At 35.4% G+C, this 23,133-nt stretch overlaps 2 protein-coding genes across 6 annotated transcripts; both read left to right on the top strand.

Moving 5' to 3' along the window:
• Positions 1–79: 79 nt before the first annotated feature.
• On the top strand, positions 80–23,002 carry LOC115212755 (zinc finger protein 676-like). Of its 5 annotated transcripts, none has more exons than XM_036503744.1 (3): positions 80–145; positions 6,585–6,693; positions 19,839–23,002. In XM_036503744.1, exon 3 carries the CDS (start codon positions 20,398–20,400, stop codon positions 21,493–21,495), a length of 1,098 nt encoding a protein of 365 aa, XP_036359637.1. In that variant the 5' UTR covers positions 80–145; positions 6,585–6,693; positions 19,839–20,397; the 3' UTR covers positions 21,496–23,002. The 5 variants fall into 5 exon arrangements, with proteins under 5 accessions (XP_036359637.1, XP_036359634.1, XP_036359635.1 ...); XM_036503741.1 differs by lacking the exon at positions 80–145 and adding an exon at positions 2,450–2,672; XM_036503742.1 differs by lacking the exons at positions 80–145; positions 6,585–6,693 and adding an exon at positions 2,450–2,672.
• On the top strand, positions 6,881–7,756 carry LOC115213178 (zinc finger protein 708-like). Its single transcript, XM_029782113.1, has one exon. The coding sequence runs from the start codon at positions 6,881–6,883 to the stop codon at positions 7,754–7,756; it is 876 nt and encodes a 291-aa protein (XP_029637973.1).
• Positions 23,003–23,133: the final 131 nt, after the last annotated feature.

The following is a 23,133-nucleotide window of genomic DNA, read 5'->3' as shown; positions in this document are numbered from 1 at the left end:
GGTCAATCAACAAGTGGCAAATTTGTAGTCTCTTGATCTGCAGGAAATAACAGCCAAATTTCCTTAAGAAATCCCACTATTTTAATAAATGGAAAGGTGGAAAGACATTCATAAAAAATAGGATCGTCATTGTTATAATGTCCGCGTTAGTAGATTTTCTCAATCCGAATACACATTTACCCTCACACACACGCTCTTTCTCTCTCTCTCACACACACATACACGTACTACTTTCAGTTTCACGAACTGTAGTTTGTACATTATTCATTTAGGATCTTTTCGGTTTGGCCGGCAGTTTTTAAAAATAATTTCCACGTAACTAAACACTTTTAAACTTCGTATACTGGTAGAATGTGTTTATAAAACAACTTTTTCTCTTGGCTTTATTGAGAAAATTCTATAGTTTGTAAGATATTTGTTGTTGTTTTTTCTTCAATTTCTGCAATTTCAACCAATCAATAACGTCTATTGAGGTGAAAACATTCTGTGCCGTATGAATATGTCCCTCGTTTAAGAAACAGATTATGTTTATTTACATTTCTGAAGAAAAAAAGATACCCTTTCCCTCACCACTAACCCTAACCCTAAAACAGATTGAAATGCAATAGATCAATACTAGGGTCATAATTATGGGTGCCAATTTCATATGACACCGCTAGAAAAAACTGCCGTTCAAACCGAAAAGATCCTTCATTTACTATCTGTTTGTTTCTCTGTCGTGTGTTCTGTTCCTTCCATTTATCTTATTTTAATTGATTTTATTCATTTTTATCTTATCACTTCTCCAGTTCTTCATCTTCTATAAGCCAGACTTGACAGGACTTTGGTCAGTTTTTAAATACATTGGATTACCTAAAACTACCCATAATATGGTGGGTATATTTAGGGCTCATTATTGTCATCGATAATTAGATAAGAGGTCGTTCATTAGCTAGTATGACCATACAATTAAATATGCGCTTCCGTACATTTTCTATATTAAATAATTAACGGCAAGAGAATATGGAAGTTTATATTAACATGTACAAAATGTATTTATTCTTTTATACGTTTCAGCCCTAAGGCTGTGGCCATGCTGGAGCACCGCCAGTGTAATCACCTTTTCAATGGCCAATCTTATATGATTGGCTTTTGGTGAAGGAGATAGTTCGACACTGCTACCTTTTTTTGAGTTTCCTGCCTTCATCTGAGGCTTTGATAGTAGGAGGTCAAATTGTTTCATGAAAACATTTACTCCTACCCCATGAAGATCCCTCAGATGTTTTGGCTAGGCTGTTGACTAGCTGTAAATAGCTGTTGGCTTTTGAATCCCAAGTTATTGCAGTATGTGCTCCTCACTCTAGACGGGGTGGTTGGGACCTTTGAAACAGTGCAGTGACGTCCTGTTCGAGGGCTGGTATAGCTCTCGATACCAAATTTATATTATGTCATAGAACGTTTCTGTAATGTTCTATGTGATTATTAAAGGTTTACAATATAGAAGATATTCCTTTCTACTCTATGCACAAGGCCAGAAATTTTGGGGGACGGGGACAGTCGATTAGACTGACCCCATTACGCAACTGGTACTTAATTTATCGACTCCGAAACGATGAAAGGCAAAGTCGACCTCGGCGGAATTTGAACTCAGAACGTAAAGACAGACGAAATACCTATTTCTTTACTACCCACCAGGGGCTAAACACAGATGGGACAAACAAGGACAGACAAACGGATTAAGTCGATTACATCGATCCCAGTGCGTAATTGGTACTTTATTTTTCGACCCCGAAAGGATGAAAGGCAAAGTCGACCTCGGCGGAATTTGAACTCAGAACGTAACGGCAGACGAAATACGGTTACGCATTTCGCCCAGCGTGCTAACGTTTATGCCAGCTCGCCGCCTTACAATATGAAAGATATTGAATATGTTCTAGTTAAATTGGTTATGTGCATGTATCTAGTGTTCTGGAAATAAAAGCAAGTAGATCAGACAATTGGATGGATGGATGGATGGATGGATTTTTTAATGAAATTTTCTTCAAACAGCTCTCAGATGGCGTACATTACGATTATATCGGAATTTAATGTGAGAAAAAAATGTGGGTGCCCATACATTCATACTCACACACATCACAATTCTTTTCATTTCGTTGGGATATATGTAATGTATTTGCACCCACTACATTTTTTTTTCACATTATATTCCAATATGATCAGAATTTACACCATCTGAAAGGTATTTTTAGAGAATTTCATAAAAAAAACATCCATTTCTCTGAAAGATATGAGAAAACAAAATCGGTGGGGCACACTTGTGTAGGTATACCAATTATACAGTGTACACCCCCCCCCTTTTAAAGACAATAAATTCTATTGAAGAAACTTTGGTTGCTATGTCTAGCATTATGAGAGACGACGTTGAGGCTCCTCGTTAGCTAAGATAATTTTTTCTGTTTTAGCACGAGTTTGACAGTTAAAAATAAACACGTGTCTTAATGGGTGTGTCCTGTCTCATATGTGGTTAGTTTAGCCTGTACTTCCGGTGAACAACAACATGCTGTATTTCAGATCTCCTCTGATTTGTTTGGTTTGAGTCCAAGACTTTGCGTCAACAGATTGAGGACATATAAGGAGGAATATGTTGTTTTCTAATGAGACAAGAAATACAGAAGTTAAGACAGAGAAGATCGGTATGTAGAAGATAGCTTTTATGCAGTGCGATTAAGTTAAATAGTTGCTGAAAGTTGTTGTTTAGCCCCAGGTCAGCGTTTTCCTGCAGACCTAAGATCAATAGCTGTGACAGTTATATCTTTTATAGTGAGGGCCACAGTATCTGGCGGAATTTTGGAATAGCTGTCACTGCCATATAGGGAAGGGAAAAAAAACAGAGAATTGGGAGGGGTGGAAAATGTTAAAAATGTTTGAAAAAATCTTTCAGAAACGTAATTCCTGTTACACAAAACAAAAATCCACCGAACTCCCCTACCCTTTTTCTTTCCTTTGGTGTAGTGATAGCTATTCCAAAACTCCACCGTTATCGACTGCGCCTGTCCTCTGGGGTGCTAAAAGAGAGAGATACGACTAATATTTCTAACAGGTTCACGTAGAGGCTCCTTCGTTCATTATTATTTTGCTCCAGGTTAACCATGATTAAAAGTTTTCCAGTTATGACCGTAGCCTTCCTTTTTTAAGATTGAAGTGTGTGATTTGGAGGAGATTTTGGCTGTTATTTATTTAACAAATATTTGTAATTACAGACGTATTTAATTGACACTTCAATTACATTTTTAACGATAGCTTCAACAAGGTTGTTAAAATTATCGACAAAACTTTTCCAAATCACATTCTATGATACTATCTTTTAAAAAAGGGACACATTGGAGAATTTGGCCCTTGTTAGATTATGTCTGAATAAAAGACGAGATGTGGTGACGGCTAGAATTTTGATCATTGCGGTTTGCACAATCAAGACAGGGTTAATATAGGGCGTTACGATTATCAGAAAATCAAAAAAAAAATGTGTGTAATAGGTGTAAAACAACTTCCTATGAACGAATATGAAAAAAAAATTCGCGCACGCGAAAGGGGGGTGGGGGAGAGGCCTCGGAAAATTCACATCGGGAAGTTCCGAAAGCGTCTGAGGGGCTGACCCGGGCACCAAAACAAAAAAAAAATAGTGTAATATGTGTAAAACAACTTGCTCTAAACGAATATGACAAAAAAAATGCGCTCTCGCGAAAGAGGGGTGGGGGAGAGGCCTCGGAAAATTTATATCGGGAATTTCCGAAAGCGTCTGAACCGGGCACAAAAACAAAAACAAAAACAGCGTAATAGGTGTAAAACAACTTGCTCTAAACGACTATCATGAAAAAAATGCGCGCTCGCGAAAGGGGGATGGGGGAGAGGCTTCGGAAATTTCACATCTTCAGTCCACGGCCTTTAAACTAAGAAAAAATAGTGTAATTGGTGTAAAACTACTTGTTCTAAACGAGTATCAAGAACACACACTCACACATGAATCATAAAATCATATTTCGCAAAAAAAAAAAAATAAAGAGAAGAAATTCTGGAAAAAGTGAAGAAATGTTGGATCTCCGCCATGTGAATCAAAATACGTGTCAGAAACATCTTGAAATACTACAGAAATTATGTTACGAAAATGATAATGTATACATACCTCTTTGAGTGGTCCATCGATAATGATGATAAAGAAATGAGTTGGATTTGAACTCAGAATATTGACTAACACAACTACATACTACAAGACTCAAAATATTCAGCCAAGTCACCACCCTTTAACTAGCAATAATAATAACATCAATAACATAACAGCCAAAAGATTTATTTGTTCTGAAAATAACAATCATAGTAAATAAATATGTTCTTTAATATTCACATTCATGTGCACAGTTAAACACACTTACATACAAACAGTCACGCATGCATAATACAGAACGGAACACATAAATGAAGGATGCATTACTTAGTATATATTACATCTAGAGAATTTTGATTAATAAGTCAAATATGCAAATTATAAAGATAATTAATTGCTTTACTAAACAGTGTTGTAAAGGTGAAAAAATAAATTTGGGAAAAAAATACACGCCAAAACTAATTAATAAAGGATAATTAGGGAAGGATTGACACAAAATAATAATTTTTTCTGTCTCTTTTTTTCTGATAAATGCATCTTAATAAGTGAGAAGAATTGCATATATCTGAACTATTTCAAAGAAAAGCATAAATTTAATGTTTAAAATAGCTTTAACCAAGGAATGAGATCCAACATTTCTTCACTTTTTCCAGAATTTCTTCTCTTTATTTATTTTTTTTTTTTGCGAAATATGTACAAAAATACGGAGTTTATGATTCATGTGTGAGTGTGTGTTCTTGATACTCGTTTAGAACAAGTAGTTTTACACCAATTACACTATTTTTTCTTAGTTTAAAGGCCGTGGACTGAAGATGTGAAATTTCCGAAGCCTCTCCCCCACCCCCCTTTCGCGAGCGCGCATTTTTTTCATGATAATCGTTTAGAGCAAGTTGTTTTACACCTATTACGCTGTTTTTGTTTTTGTTTTTGTGCCCGGTTCAGACGCTTTCGGAAATTCCCGATATAAATTTTCCGAGGCCTCTCCCCCACCCCTCTTTCGCGAGAGCGCATTTTTTTGTCATATTCGTTTAGAGCAAGTTGTTTTACACATATTACACTATTTTTTTTTTGTTTTGGTGCCCGGGTCAGCTCCTCAGACGCTTTCGGAACTTCCCGATGTGAATTTTCCGAGGCCTCTCCCCCACCCCCCTTTCGCGTGCGCGAATTTTTTTTTTCATATTCGTTCATAGGAAGTTGTTTTACACCTATTACACACATTTTTTTTTTGATTTTCTGATAATCGTAACGCCCTATATTAACCCAAGACAGACCTGGAGTTAAACAACAGCGGTCATTATATGTTTCAGTAGTGTATTATGTGTAGAAAGACATTGGATATTATTAGTTGTTATCTGAAATAGAATAACAATGCAAATTAACAATTTTGTATGGGAGACTGTCTGGATGTACATTTCTATTTCTGCTGTCATCACTTCCAATAATGAACTGCAAAAAGCAGTGAGTTCTTGTAGAAATGAGCGAGCAACACAAAACGCTATAGTTGTTTTGTTTTTTTTTAATTAAAAAAACTTTTTTGGTCTGGAGAAAGAAACTGTGTTCATGACCTTTGATAACTCCCCAGAACAGGTGAGATTGATGCAGTTGGAGAGTATGTCAGTCAATGAACAACGAAAGTTGATGCCTATGGGCAGGGAAGGAGTTTAGAAGGGTTCAGTAAGTGGGACTGGGCGTAGTGGTGACTGCAGTGTTAGAGTAAGATGAAGAGTAGAGATAGGTGTGACAGGAAGACTTTGATAGATGTGGCTTGCAAATGGTTAAGTCAGAGGAGCAGAGACTGTCTGTACTACACTTCTTACTATTACCCACACTACAATTTTTTTTCTACCTACTCTACAACATCTACCATCTACACTACAATATATATATCACTGTCCATAGTCAACTGTTGTCAAAAATATATTTCTTCCCTACTGGATGTCTAAAATGTATATCCTTACCTAAACTGAATTTGCAACATATTACAGACTATCAAGGTAACACTTTTGATAACAGTCAGCCTGATAATTGTATACCATTTTGGAACTACAGCTCTCATGTACTACATAGAGTTACAGCCATCATAGACAAAGACACAACAATCATGTATTTAAATTATTGGTTCTATAATACAAAATTTCTTATTTAAAAATACCTTTATTTTAATTAAACCGTTTATAATAATTTTATGTAAGAAATTTTTGTTATGTTCCAAACATAAGCTTAATAATGAAAACAATTTTCCTAAATTCCTGTAATTTCTTGATTATTTTCAAAATTAATTGAAGCACAAAATCTATGTTTTTCGTTAGAAATATTTTCAGGAAAAAGGTTTAACAAAATTAACAGTTATAAATCAGAAGTTTTGTATTCTCAGACAAAACCTTATTTAATTTGAAAGTTTGAATGCCAACCACTGGTCAATGTTTGTTTTCTTCTTGTATTTCAGGTCATCTTACTGTGTTCATGAAATATATCTTGTGCTTCTGAAATACTCTCTCATAATGAGTATTTTTAAATGCGGAACATGTGGTTCATATTGAACACCTGAAATTGTGGTATATCCCTTTACAAACATCCTTGTTAAGCATAAAACACACACACACATATATATATATATATATATAAGGTTATTCTATATTATTACGAGGGAAAATGTTCCTTCTTATGAAACAAGCTTGGCAACAGGAATTGCACCTGGCTGTAAAAATCCTATCTTAAATACTTCCTCTAAGTCATGCTAGCATGGAAAAACAGTTATTAAGTGAACAAACAAATGATTATGAAGAGAAATTATTTATTGTAAATAGCAACTTAATTAATACCAAAATGGTTAAATCAATAGCAAGACCATATCAATGTGACATTTGTGGCAAAGCATTTACCAAAAATAGTCATTTGACAGATCATAGACGTACCCACACTGGTGATAAACCATTCCATTGTGAATTCTGTGCCAAGTCTTTCCCTGTGCAAAGCAGTTTAATTAAGCATATATTGGTTCATACTGGAGAGAAGCAATACCATTGTGAAATTTGTAGCAAAGCATTCTCGCAAAACAGTAACTTGAAAAAGCATAAACTTATTCACTCTGGTGAAAAACCCTATCAATGTGGAATTTGTGGAAAATCATTTGCTGTTGAAAATTACTTAATTCAACACAAATATATTCATACAAAAGAGAAACCATATCACTGTGGAATTTGTGGGAAATTATTTTCTCGTAAGAATTATTTATTGGTTCACAAGCGTGTTCACAAAGTAGTAAAACCGTTTCAGTGTCAAACTTGTGGAGAGAGCTTTTCTAAAGAAAAAGGTTTAATTCAACATGGAGTAATACACACTGGTGGGAAACCATTTGTGTGTGACATTTGCGGAAAGGCATTTTCTCAAAACAACTACCTGTTCATTCATAAACGAATTCACCAGCCAGGGAAACCTTATTGTTGTGAATTTTGTGGAAAAGCCTTCACTGTCAATAAAAATCTAATCCAGCATAAAGTTGTTCATAGTGAAAATAAACCTTACCACTGTGAAATTTGTGGAAAAATATTTTCCCGAAAGAATGAGTTAACTGTTCACAAACGAGTTCACACTGGGGAAAAAACCATACCATTGTGAAATTTGTGGAGAAGCTTTTGCTGAGAATAGTACTTTAATAAGACACAAACTGGTTCACACTGGAGAGAAATCATACTGCTGTGTCATTTGTGGTAAAGCATTTTCACTAAGAACTAACTTAAATAAACATAAACTGGTTCATACGGGAGAGAAACCTTTTCATTGTGAATTTTGTGGGAAATTATTTGCTCAAAACAATAACTTAATTATACATAAACGTACTCATACAGGTGAGAAGCCCTACCACTGTGATTTTTGTAGGAAAACCTTCTCTTCAAATGGAAACTTAAAAAGACACAAACTTGTTCACATGGAGAAAGATATAAAAGCAAAGAATCTTAGCTAAGTCACTTTTTGGATAGTTTCTTCATTAGATTGGTTCCTTAATCATTGAGAAATATTATTGAAGTTTTACTTAGTACTTGACCAACTAAACAGAATTAGTGAATATTCTTAATGTTGCCTGTGTTAATTGACCATCCACATTCTGTAGCCTTCAAGTAAAGAGAATCAATAATTCAGGGTTGGGTCTTTGGAAAAAATTCTCATTAAACAATATGTAAAAAGAAGTAAGTTGGCAGAGTCCTTGACTGAAAATGCTCTGAGATCAAATCTCACCATGGTCTCATATCCCTTCGATATTGATAAAAGAAGATACCAATCTGGAATAGTTGATTGGTGACACCATAAGAACTTTAGTATTTGGTCCAGCTCTTTGCATTCTAAGTTCAAATTCGGCTATAGTATACTTGGGTGGTTGACTTAATCCATTACCCAGTTTAACACCAACACTTGGCATTTTGGGTGCTTTTTCACAGAATCCTTTCTGCTGCAAGCATTCAGACTGGGTCTTTGATTTGAGCATACAATGAATTGAAGGAATTCGTTGCTATCTGTAGTCATTCTTTCTGGGTTGATAAAATAAAGCACCAGTAAAGTACTAGGTCGATGTAATGGACTAACCCAGTGGTTCACAACCATTTTTTGCTTATGGACCCTCTTTGGTTCCTATTTTAATCTACTGGACCCCCCACCCCAGCCATTCAATATTTGAATAAAATATTATTATATTTTATAACTGAATATTAGGAGAGTCAAGACTATTGAAAAGGTTGCAAGACGCAACGAACATTTTAGGAAAATAAAAATAAGAAACAAGTGGAAATTTTACCAATGAGTGTGTTAAATTATAAGGCACAAAAAGAAAATGACTCTCCCCAGACACAACTGAATATTAGGAATTGTGTAAAAAAAAGTTGTTGAAATATTTTGTGTATTGTTGAAGTATAACCAATTTTATTTCACATGAATTTTAACAACAAAATCTTGTATGGACCCCACTATGGTCATATGAACTCCAGTTGAGAACCGCTGGACGAACCCCTCCCCTAAATTTGCTGGCCTTGTGCCTAAATTTTAAAATATGGTCTAAGGGAAATAACTCTGAATTAGCAAGGACCATGAAACTATGTTAACAGTCGCTTTATTTGTGATATATGAAGTTGAGGGTTTATATATCAATTGTTTCTAACAGGCACGAGGCCTGAAATTTGGGAGAAAGAATTATTCACTATCGTTAAATATAAAGTTGAACTCAGCACGTAAAGGATTGAAAGAATATCACAAGCCATTTCTTCTGATACTAATGGTTCTGCCAATTTTCTTCTCATAAATGTATTTATAACACTGATCTTTGAGATGGACACAAGGCGTCATATTTTGTAAGGAGGAAACACTCAATTATATTATCATCAATACTTGACTAGTACTTACTTTATCAACCGTGGAAGAAAGAAAAACAAAGTTGTCACCAGAACAATCTAACCTCAGAATATAACCAGCTACCACAAGTCTGTTACCTTACCAATTCTGCCAAACCACTGCTCTTAAATTCACTTCTCATAAGGTTTGCTAATACTGGCTCACACATTTTGGGAAAGGGTTTAGTTGATTTAACTGACATCCATACGTTACTGGTATTGATTTTACTGTCTTTAAATGAATTTTTATAATAAACAAGAAGCTGTTTATTACACATGAATTTTCTTTTTTAATGCGTCATCTACGAAAAAACATTTTTTCCTTATGTGTACTTAGCGTAATAAAACCAAATTTCAATGCTATGTATAGTTATAATGGACTGTTCATGAGCTTGAAGACTTTCTTTTCATATGTAAATTGAAATATTTTTACATGATTTGGAGAAAATATTGCTGTAACCCTTTTACTGTGGAAAAACTCAAGAAGACGTTGACAATACAAATATTTCTTTTAAATATTTAAACCTTTTTGAAATGAAAATAAATGGCAAAGTTTTCATTGGTTAGCTGTAATGTTTCATTCAGGTTTTTGTAAATTTGTTGGGGACTAAATATTGTTTAACTAGAGGTGAGATCTGGGATCATAGGCATTCCTTTTTTAAGGCATAGTAAGTACAGGACTACATTCCATGAAGTGTTCTTCTTTAAGACAATAGGGTGAGAAATTTGGTTGCTATTTCTTATAGTTTGAGTGAGCACAAGGAGGCTCACAGGAACTAGAAATAGATGATATACAGGGTCAGGCAAAATGATCTGACACATTTGTAGGTTAAATAAAAGCCATTGTTTTTCGTTTCTTTTTCAGTTGCTGCCATGAATTGGACTGGTGAGCATCGCGCTTTCATTGTGGAAACGTTTATCAAAACAAACGATTCTGTAACTGCAACACAAAGAGCGTTCCGTTTGCGCTTCAATCTTGATCCCGTACCAGCTCGAAACACGATCTTGTTATGGGTTACCAACTTCAGAGCTACTGGATCTGCATTGAAATGAAAATCAACCGGCCGACCTTGCACCGCCAGAACTCCAGAAAATGTGGCAGTGGTAAGAGCTTCAGTTCAACAGTCTCCACACCGTTCCACATTTAAACACGCCCAGGCTCTTAGACTTTCCGAAAGAAGTTTGCGAAGAATTCTTCACAATGATCTTCAAATGCATCCATACAAAATGATGTTGGCACAAGAACTCAGCGAAAGAGACGCTGAAACTCACAGAGCATTGTGTTTGGAAATTCAACATGTCCCCCATGCAGCAGTTGTGTTGTTCAGTGACAAGGCACATTTTCACCTGTGTGGCACAGTGAATAAGCAAAACTTCAGATACTGGGCCGAGAACAACCCTCGTGAGTTGCATGAACGCCCTTTGCATTGTCCTCGGGTGACTGTATGGTGTGCTGTGGCAGAATTCGGTATATGGGGTCCGTACTTCTTCGAAGGATCCCATTTGACTGATTTAATTTTTAAAACATAATGAAACAAAATGGCATTATATGTACTTTTCAAAAATAAAAACACTTTTTTGTTTCTTTACTTCATTTGCCTTTTATTTAATCTACAAATGTGTCAGATCATTTTGCCTGACCCTGTATGTAATTAAGTATGGAACATTTAAGGAAGGTGTGATTAGATGTGATGTTTAAATATGGAGGTGTATAAAAAGGTTGATGACAAAGATGAGCAGTATTTTGCAGTTAGGTCATAGGGCAGCCTTGATCTGGCAGACCCATGCACAAAGGCATGTATGGCATAGTTTAGTTGCAGCTTAGCCTTGACTGGAAGGACCTAGGATCATATATGTTGGCCATCCTGTCCAGTTATCTAATGTTTTTTTATTCTTTTATTAATGATAGGCTCCTCAACTCATTGTTTATTGTAGAAAGATGCCATTGGAAAGATTAGGATTCACCTCATGTTTTTGAATTTGTATTTTGCTGACACTTAATACAGGATTAGTTAAATGCTCAACCCTATTCCCACCAAGTTAATACATCACCTTAAGGTTTCTATGGTTTGCAACCCTATTCACCCCTAAACACATGGATACAAAAAAACTTCAGTAGGCATACTTTGATGGTCTTTTTTATCTATGCAAATACAAAGGAAGTAACAGTATATAGGTCCAAATCTAGAATAGAGGCTAGCTGCTCATGTAGAGATAATGTGACATGGTCACTACAACACAGAAACCTGGAGATAGTGACAAAGGATTCCAACGGAACAACAGTACAATGGAGAGTTTCTGAACTTTAAAAATGAGTTTTTTCTTTTTGCTCCTGTTCTAGGTGAAGATATATTTAAGTGAACTGATTGGCTGCACCATAAATATACTGCAAATCCTCGAGTATAATCTGCATTTTTTCCCAAAATTTAAAGGTCAAAATCCCTAGTGCGTACTATATACGAGGTTAAAATGAAAAATATATTCTAAGCAATGTCCGAGTCTCTATTTGCTGTCCGGTAATGTCTATTCAGATGCATTTTGTGATGTCGGGCGCAAAAATACCTTAAGCTAAGCCTGAAAGCAATGAAGTCATAAAAGAATCATCCATAACTTGCAGTAAGCAACATTTATTAAAATAAAAGTATTCAGAACACAGAATAACATGTAACAAAAACAATTTTCAAACATATTTACATTCCCATATAACAGTTAAAAACATCACCATTATTGTATTACGCATGCACGGAAGTGTTTGTTCGACTAGGTGCTGCTGGCTTAATTATGCACAACTCAAGTTAGAGAAGTGGTGCATATTATACACAAGGTTTAGGTTTTTCAGAGGTACAGCCCCCTAAAAATCCCCTGTGTATTATACTCAAGGGTGGACTATACTCGAGGATTTACGGTAAACATTGGCTCTTCTCCCCTTGGTGTTTCCCTTACCACAATGTGAAGAATCACTATGAAGTTAGGTCCCTCTTCACACAAAGCCTTGATATATGCAAGCTAATACATGCATGTATATGGCTAGACATTTTAAAATTAATTCTTTACTACACTCAGCCTCATTTCCTCAAGTCTCTGTCTCACCCTACTCTTGCCCTACCCTACCTCACACTGCAAACCAATATCTTTACTGGGCGCTGGGGCTAAATTTGATAGTTTGCATAAAAGGAAAGAAAGCATATCTCATTCAAAAATAAAAGTATTTTTAGAAAATCAATAAATATCTATGGCTGAGAGATAACAATCTACTCAAAGTAGCCAACCTCAGTTTCCACCACAACTTCATGATGGCTCTAGAACTTGAAGCATATGTTCCTCATTGCGTCCCTGAGAAGATCTCCAAATACCTTCTTGATCTTGGCCACCAGCTCAGCCTTGGTTTTGCAGGTGGAGTGGTTGGTGTCTTTCTGAAACACGTCCCATACATAGCAATCTATGGGATTACAATCAGGAAATAGAAGGCCCGGAATTGGGGCTGGTGAAGTTGTAGAAATTATACTCCTAACTTTTTCCAAAGGTATGGCCTTCCAGCAGCATAACACAGCCGTCTGAAGTGAGTATATGGCCCTGTTCAAAGATGTAGGGTGGCATGACGTTTCCCTTACTGAAGACACACCAAAAGATCATCACAGTTTGGGGGGAAACATAGTTTTCATGATACTTGGGACATTACATCGATTGTAGGCAAGCCATCTGTTGTGCAACTGGTTCTGGCAGAAGTCCTTTTTATTTGAGAAGAACCAAATCATCCCTGTCTCAACAGGATGCCTCAGGAGCTTCTTTAGCTTCGTCAAGTTCTCCTTGGCCTTAGCTAGCAGAATTTGACCCTGCACTTCTTGTATGAGTGGTAGCGAAGGTACTTGTTCAAGGTTAGCTTCATGGTGGCATTGCCAAATCCCAGATTCCCTTGCTTGGATTTTCTGTCACCTTGTTGGGTGAATTACAGCGTTGAAGAGCATAAAGATTAAAGTTGTAGCTGAGAAAAAATTAGCTGATATCGAATACTAGAAGCCCTCTGAATATTGGAAAAGAGGTGTATCATGATGATTTGCATATCAAAATGTGACGTCATGACTGCTGCGAAGATCTCTGTGAACTCTGAAAAGCTCTAAGACGTGACATAGACGGCAGCAACGGAGACGTGGGCACCAAAGGACACAATAGGCGTTCCTGAAAAAAGGAAATAAGAAATCGTCAGATTTAACTCGACCACCTTGTACACTGACCAAGGGACGTAATTCTGATGAACTAAATATTCTTTTCGCTGGAGGGAGCTTATGATTTCATCTACGAATTTCGTTTTGGTTTTTTACAACCCCAGATATGACTCTGTCGCCTTCTGTGACAAAGCGCTCAGACTATACTCTTCCATTCAGTCATTTCTGATGATTGCTGGATTTGACTTCATTTCAAGCGTGAACACTGGGGTCTATGTAATCAACTCATCCCTTCCCCCAAAAATTGCTGGCCTTCTACTAAAATTTGAAACCAATTTATAACCCTGATTTGGTGCGAAACTGCATGGAATTTTCCATTACTCTTAACACACACAAAAATACACTAGAACAACTACTGTCTGAAATGTAGGATAAGATCACCTGACATGTTGTTGCCTTCGTCCATTACAGAACTGACAAGGTTTCAAATGCCAAATCAGCATACTTACACAAGTGTGCACTCTCACCAATTTATTTTCTCATAGGTGCACCTGAGCACTATATACAATAATTTCATTATTATTATTAGAAAAATGGGTATTTTTCAATAAAATTTTCTATAAATACCTTTCAGATGACGTAGATTACGATTATATCAGAACTAAAAATTTTTGCATTATGTAGCTTGTTATTCTCTTTAAGTGAACATTTTCCTGGTTGAAATACACCGAAAAATGGCGACGCAGCAGTAAAAAAATTGTAAAAAATAGGGATTTTCATAGATAAAAAGCACCCTTTTGATGTAAATAATTTTTGGTGTTAACAATGGTCCGATTTTAATTTTTTTTTCTTCTACGGAATGAAGGGCAAGCCTTCTATCATACTCTCAATTTTGGTCAACTTGCGCCGCAGGGTCTCGGAGGAGATAGTGTTAGTTGAAGGCTACCAAACCTGCCACACACACACAGACAACTTCAGCTTTATATATATAGATTTTATGTGGGGGAAAGCATTGGGTGGGAAAATGCTCAGTGGTTAGAATGTTGGGCTCACAACCATGAGGTAGTTAGCAGTTTGATTCCCAGATTGGGCTGTTTGTTGTGTGCTTGAGCAAGACACTTTATTTCACATTACTCCAGTTCACTCAGCTGCAGAAACGAGTTGTGATGTCACTGGTGCCAAGCTGTATCGACCTTTGCTTTTCCCTTGAATAACATTAGTGGCTTGCTGAGGGTAGGCTGGTGAGCATGGGTGTCTCCTGGTCTTCCATAAGCAACATTGCCTGGACTTGTGCCTTGGAGGAGAACTTTCTAGGTGTAATCTCATGGTCATTCATGACCAAAGGGAGTCTTTACCTTTTTATATGGGGAGAAAACTGTTGGGCGTCACGCATATATGCTGACATATTTTTTCAAACTTCCCAGTTTCCTTTAGTGTCACTATTATGTGTGTGCGCCCACCAATTTTCTTTTTCACTTTAGATTCCGATAAAATCGTAATGTACACCATCTGAAAGGTTGTTGTAGAAATTTTCATAGAAAAATATTAATATTTCTGAAAGCTCTGAGGATAAAACTTTTGGGGGGGGGGGACACTTGCGTAGTTATGCCTACAGACACACACACACACACATTCGATATTTCAGCGGCCGTATCCCCGCGATCTACTGTTCAAAAATGAGAAACGTGAAACTGAGTCACAGTTTTCAGTAAATATGATGAATTTTTATATCTCGTATTGGATACTTTCTTTTCTTCTCATTCGACTTTTTTCTTTTGCTGAGATGGGAGGGGCAAAATGTAAACACACATACAAACATAGGCGCAGGCGTGGCTATATAATAAGAAACTTGCTTCCCAAAGATGTGTTTTAGGGTACAGTCTCAATGCGCAGCACTTTAGGCAAGTGCCTTCCATTATAACCCAGGGCCAACCAAACTTTGTAACAGGATTTGACAGACGAAAACTAAAAGAAGTCCGTCACATATATATGTTTGTGTTTCTCCCACACCACCGCTTGACAACCGGTGTTTGTTTGTTTACGTCCCCGTAAATTAGCAGTTCTGCAAAAACAGTACCACGTTTAAAATAAGTACCGGAGTCGATTTGTTTGACTAAACCATTCAAGGTAGTGCCCCAGAATGGCTGGAGTCCAATGATAAAAACAAATAAAAGATATCATTATATATATATATTATATATATATATATATATATATATATATATATATATATATATATATATATATATATATATATATAGGTATATATATATATATATAGATATATATATAGGTATATATATATATATATATAGGTATATATATATATATAGATATATATATAGGTATATATATAGGTATATATATATAGGTATATATATATATATAGGTATATATATATATATATAGGTATATATATATATATATAGGTATATATATATATATATATAGGTATATATATATATATATATATCTATAGGTGTATATATATATATATATATAGTCTGGTCTTACAAAAAAAACAATATCAGATTTTCAAAGCCCTTGTTATTTAAACGATTTTTAAAAAAATAACGAAGTATTAAGAGACACGAAATAAAAGGTAGAAAAAGTTAAAGAAAGTAAAGTAAATTCAACATTAGTCTGTTTACTAATGTTTCATAGATTAGTTTAGTCTGTACTTCCTGTTCGCCGTCGCCATAGTCTGGTTTATTTAGTTTTCTGTTTAGGTTTCATGCTTAACTCCAATATTGGAGATATATATATTTAAATATTTAAATATTGGATAGTGACAGTTGATAAGGGACTTTTAAAGAAGGTAAAGATGTGAACTATCCTGCCCCATTTAACTATATTGTTTAAGGAAATCCAAGAGAAAGCAGACAAGAGGGACGAGAGCATTGTGTTGAGGTAGGGATAAGTTGTTTATTGTCAGACACTCAACGTGAGTTGAAAGGTTAAAATCATAAGGAGTCAACGAACGAAAAATAAACATTTTAATGACTCATATTTACTATGTATTCTTATTGTCACTGAATTATGTCATGACAAATGATGAAAAATTACGGGTTATGAAAAGTTTACGACAGATTAATTGACCTTTATATATATATAACTATATATATAATCAAAGATAATGTTTTATATGCTTTTGACTGAACAAAGAACGTGTGTATATATATATATATATATATATATATATATATATATATATATATATATATATATGGGGCGGGGGACGGGCTTTTCTTTCAAACGTACGTCAAAGTCTAGTATGTTACCGTTATATGCGCGTGTAAAGTAGGATTCGGTTGTCGGTTTATCACAAAACTTCGGTTTGTTTCTGTTCACTCCTATACCAGTTCCTGACTGATCGAACCCGTGATCAAAAGCGTTTCAAGTATAATTATTCTAGTACTTTAGCGTGTCCCTCTTTTCAAGACACCGGAATTTAAGTTAAAGCACATTTGGCTGCTGTTTCTAGTAGGACATACGGCAACATTGGTGGTCCCTTCTTTCTTTCGACTTCAATTTATGGGAAGAAGATATGAAAATAAGATCTCACATGTTCATGCTTTTGTTTTATCTTTATACTTCCTCATTCAGCCATTAATACTTTACTCATTCTCTGCACATTCTGCGTTCCAATTCCACCGAGGTCGACTTTGCCCTTCATCCTTTCGGGATCGATAAAATAAGTACCAATTGGACACTGGGGTTCATGTAATCGACTTATTCCTCCCCCGAAATTGCTGGCCTTCTACCGAAATTTGAAATCAATATTTTACACGCCCTCCATTCAAGACATGCTCAGGCCAACTTTGTCGTTATCCTTCTTGGGGCCGATAAGTACTAGTCAAGTACTAGGGTGGACTGTCTCCCCACCCACTTTTTGCCTTATGCCTGTGTAAAATACGCAATACGTTGTATGGATGCTCTACTGTCCACATCCTCTCCTGGACCACTAACTCCTTGCGCTTACTGACCAGTATCAACAAGGAAGTGAAGGACTCTCTTCTGTGTGGTTGCTCAGCTTGCTAGAAATAACAGACAAAATCTCTATCACATTACCTTCTTCCGACTTAAAAAAGGAAGCCTACATAATATAATACTAGATATCATTAAGAAAGGGTTAGGTGGTCATGGTTGGAAATCTTTTGATTGTAAATTTACTCAAACAACATAGAAGTGAAATAGGCGTTTAATAATATTATATACAGGTACATAAGGTATTTGAGGACATACCTTTTTTGGGTCATTGCTGCACTTCTTGCTAACTGTATAATGTTTGTTTCAGAAAATAATAATGGTAGACCCTCAACTTACTCAAGAAATGAAGAGGTATGTTGTTATTGTGGTTATAAAGGCTGAGCATAGCGATTTAGAAATATCTCAATTTTTCAAAGTTGCCAGATCTTTTGTCTGCAGAGTTTGTAAGGAGCTAGAGACTGAAGATGGAAACATATCACCAGTATCAAAGTATGAAAAGTATTCTAAACGCTCTGAAATCATCAGAATACCAGAATTTATTCAGCAAGTTCAACAGACCATTGATTACAATCCCAGAAAGTCCATAAGGTCATTTACAAAAGATCTCCATGTGTTAGAAGGAACAGTCAGATATGTCTTATATGATGAGGAAAGGTCAATTTATCAGAAAAAAGATTTGATTTGATTTTTCTCAAACGAGAAAAACTTCAACCAAGATCAAAAAGTTAACAGAAGAAATGACAGATGGTTATGTGCATACCCTTCTAAATTCCAAGTGTTATGCATAAAAAATTTCCTGCAACTGTCATGGTTTTAAGCGTTGACAGCAATGAAGGACATGTGATGCTTCCTTACTTTTTCCACAAAGCCTTAGAGTTAACAATGCCACCTACACTGAGGTCCTGGAAATAATTGTTAAGCCCTGGATAGACAGTGTATGCAATGGAAGGCCATATGTGTTTCAGTAAGACTGTACTATCACACATGGCTCTAGTAACACAGGAATGGATGGCTGGAAATTTTCATGGTCACATAACCCCTAATATTTGACCTCCTAATTCCCCAGATCTCAACCCATTGGACTATTACATGTAGAGTGTTGTTGAGAGGGAGGTCAATAAACATGCCCATAATACCAAAGATTCTTTGAAAGCCGCCATAGTCAGAATAATGTCCAAAATGAACCAGGACCACTTGATACGAGCATGTAGATGATTTAGATCTCATATAGAAGCAGTTGTTGAAACTGAAGGCAACTTTATTGAATAACATTATAGAAAAGGTTTATTTTTATCCTCACAGCAATTTTTGATAATAAAATTATGTGTTATTGTTTATCTGGGTTTTTTTTCATAAACATAAATCTGTCCTCAAATATCTTACACACACAGTACATTTTCCATGAATTTTCATTTGCAAAACCTTTTCATTAATCATTAAAATTAAAAGTATCCATGTCAGTGAAGGAGCTGCTAAGTGATTGCTTTGTCTCTTAGAAATGGCAGTCAAATTTCGAATCATATCCTAATGTCTGCAAAATGGAGAGTCACATTGAATAATGTAACCCTGGGTTGGTGCTAGAAATAGCAGCCAAATCTCCCTCACACTACACTTTATCATCTCAAAAACAGAAGAAAATAAAAAATATAAAATACAACAGCCAGCTTGTATGCCTTGGTCATTATATCGTAGATTTGCTCAATCTCAGCTGGTATGTGGCTAAAATGTAACAAGGACAGTGCCCTATTTTCCACAAGAATTTGCCAAAATTTTGAAGATAATATAGTTTGTAATGTCAACTATATTGCCCTGATAAGCTTTATTGTGAAAAACGTTGAGAAGAAACATGTTACATGAGGCTTTAGTCTTGTAGGATGTGAGATCCTCCTTTGCTCAATGTTGACCATGCATCTGCAAATATATGTGTAGGCCTGAGCAAGATTTTTTTTTTAGAAAGACTAGCAGTTGCCCATTTATCTTTTGCAAGCCTCACTCTGACTTGTTACACTGATGCAGCCAATAGTCTAATAAAGACTATGTACTCAAATCATGCGAGGTTACATCACAAACACATATCTGTGAACTTAAATATATTGCATGTACCACATAACTGCTTTGCTAATCTACACCCCATTGTTACTTACTTAGAATTATTTTATTTAATTTCAGGTCTGTGTTGTGAAAAGTGGAATTCTACCAGATATCACCATTATTAGCTGAAATAACCAGTGTGTGATATTTAGTTCAGTTACCTGAGAGTAACAGTGTTATGTGGTTAATATTATGATTAATATTAGGGAAAAGTCTTTATATCACAGACATGTCTTGAATTGACAAACATTACTTCATTGAAACAAACATTTGATCAATGGGACATTTCTGGAAATATGTTCCAAATTCTACATCTTCTAATTCAGAAATAGCAGTCAATTCTACTGCATATCATCATACCATGTCATCTTAAAAAATCCAAAATAAAGGACACATTGGACAATATAGTCCTGTATATTTTGACTACTTCCAAGAAAAGATGGAAGGGTTATGGCTCAGCTATTTGATTATGGGACTGCTTGCTCAATCAGAGTTACCTTGGAGCTGAAGAACATCTGTAGAAAATAAATTCTACTGTTAAGTTTACTGAAGTAATTTTTATTTGGCAAGAGAGTTGTTTTATAAGAAAAGTGTTCACAGGAAAAAATAAAAACATTATTGGTTGGAAAATATAAAAATGGAGGAGAAACCTCATATATGTGATGTTTGTGGGAAAATATTCACCCATGAAGATCACTTAACAATTCATGTTCGTATTCACACCGGTGAAAAACCTTACCCCTGTGATATTTGTGGGAAAGCCTTTTCTTGTAACAGTTACTTATCTCATCATAAACGTATTCATAAAGAAAAGGTACACCACTGTGAAATTTGTAGGAAATCATTTTCTCGTAACAGTGAACTAATTTATCATATACGTGTTCACACAAGAGAGAAACCATATAAGTGTGATATCTGTGGGAAAGCATTTTCACGTAACAATAAATTATCTGATCATAAACGCGTTCACACTGGAGAAAAACCATACCAGTGTGAAATTTGTGGGAAAGCTTTTTCTCAGAAGAGTGCATTAACAAATCATACTTATAGTCACACAGGAGAAAAACCTTATCAATGTGGGGTCTGTGGAAAAACGTTATCTTCTAGCAGCACCTTATCATGTCATAAACGTCTTCACAAAGAAAAACGATTCAGCTGCCAAATTTGTGATAGAAAGTTTTCTCGTAACAGCGAATTAATTTATCACATACGTGTTCACACAGGAGAGAAACCATATACATGTGAAATCTGTGGGAAGGCTTTTTTGCGAAACACCAAATTATCAGTTCATAAGCGTGTTCACACTGGTGAAAAACCGTACCACTGTGAAATTTGTGGGCAAACATTTGCTTGGGACAGTCAATTAAAAGTTCACAAACATACCCATACAGGAGAAAAACCATACAAATGTCAAACCTGTGGAAAAGGATTTTCTTGCAGCAGTGGTTTATCAGATCATAAACGTGTTCACTCTGGAGAAAAACCATTTAGCTGTGAATTTTGTGGGAAAGCATTCCCTCGAAATAGTGCATTAACAGATCATAGACGTATCCATACTGGTGAAAAGCCCTACCACTGTGAAATCTGTGGTAAATCATTTTCCAGTAGCAGCAGTTTGTCAGGGCATAGTCATATTCATTCTGGTCAAAAATCATTCCAGTGTGATATTTGTGAGAAAGGGTTTTCAAGAAACAGAAATTTATTATCTCATTATCGTGTTCACATAGGAAAGTGATAATCTAATATGAATTTATTTTGGACTGAAGACAAATGTAACTGGTATTTTGTAGGTATTTTCTCAAAATTATTTCTTCTAATATATTTTTATATTCAAGGATTATTGTTTCTAAAAATGACAGAGATACATAAAAAATATTCAAATTAGGAAAAAGTTCTTAACCTATGACAGTTGTAGTATTTTTTGTTGTTACAACCAACCAGTTGTAACAATAAAACAAATATGTTATGTACTATTTTTCATCATTGCTAAATTGTTTAAATCCTTTTCTCTGTGTGTGTGAATGTATATTGATATATGATGCATATTTGTACATGCAGGCTTGGCACTGTGATAAGAAGTTTGTTTCCCAACCACATGGTCTCAGTTTCAGTTTCACTGCATGACACTTTGGTCAAGTACCTCCTACTATAGGCTCTGCCTGACCAAAGCTTTGTGAATGAATTTGATAGACAGAAACAATGAAGCCTGTTGTATATATATATATGTGTGTGTGTGTTACTGTCTTCATGTAGTAGTTGTAAACAAATATCACCATCATGTAAGTGGGGTCCTTCATTTCCAACCATCTGTGAAAGTAATGTCTGGTCATGGGAAATATTACCTCACTTGGAAACCGGTAAGGGTTGATGACAGGAAGGACATCCTGCTGTGGAAAACAAACTCCGTCCAACCCATGCAAATATGGGATATTAAATGGTGATATGTATGTGTGAGTCTGTATAGCTGCAGGTTTTATTTACTCATTTCTAAATATAACCACTGGAGAAATAATATATTGAAATTATTGGAACATTGCAATAGATATATTTCAACCAAGTGGAGTTTGTATGTCTACGTTTATTTCTATATAGTGAGGCACAGGCATACTTCTGTGTTGTAAGAAGTTCACTTCTCAACCAAATAGTTTTGTGTTCAGTTCCTCCACATGATACCTTGGACAGGTGTCTTTTAGTATGGCCTCAGATCGACCAAAGCCTTGTGAGTAGATTTGATAGACAGATGTGTGTGTGTGTGTATACATACAGTGAGTAGATTTGAAAGACGTGTGTGTGTATACATATGTACACATATATGTATGTTTGTGTATATGTGTGTCCTTGTTTGACATCATGTGATAGTTGTAAACAAATGTCACTGTCAAATTATCCGTATCCTTTGTTTCCTATCATATATGGAAATATGTCTTGCTTGGTGACAGGACGAACATCTGGCTATTGAAAGCCTGCCTCAGCAAATTCTGTTTGACCCATGCAAGCATAGAAAAATAGATGCTGAAACAATAATGATATAAACTGCTGTTATTATTAAAACACCTGCTGAAACTCTTGGACTATGTAAACACGCTTATCTCCAAACACTTGGTCCATTCATTCTGCTTGTGTATTTGTATATTATGCATTTCAAACCACATTTATCAAAGTATATTCTCATTCTAAAATTATATTTTATAAAGAGATGAAATTAAAAATCATTTTTACAGCAAAATGTTTTCTCTATTTTATTTATATTAAAAAAGAATGCACATCTTAGTCACAGAGCCACATATTTGGGAGAGATTGTAGTCAGTTTTTGACAGGTATTTGTTTTATTAATTACAGAAGAATAAAGACAGTCACCTCAGATGAGTTTTTA

This window comes from Octopus sinensis, linkage group LG6 (assembly GCF_006345805.1).
Source record: "Octopus sinensis linkage group LG6, ASM634580v1, whole genome shotgun sequence".
NCBI classification, from domain to species: domain Eukaryota; kingdom Metazoa; phylum Mollusca; class Cephalopoda; order Octopoda; family Octopodidae; genus Octopus; species Octopus sinensis.
The sequence above is the reverse complement of the archived record's forward strand: the minus strand, read 5'-3'. Positions and strand labels throughout refer to the sequence as shown.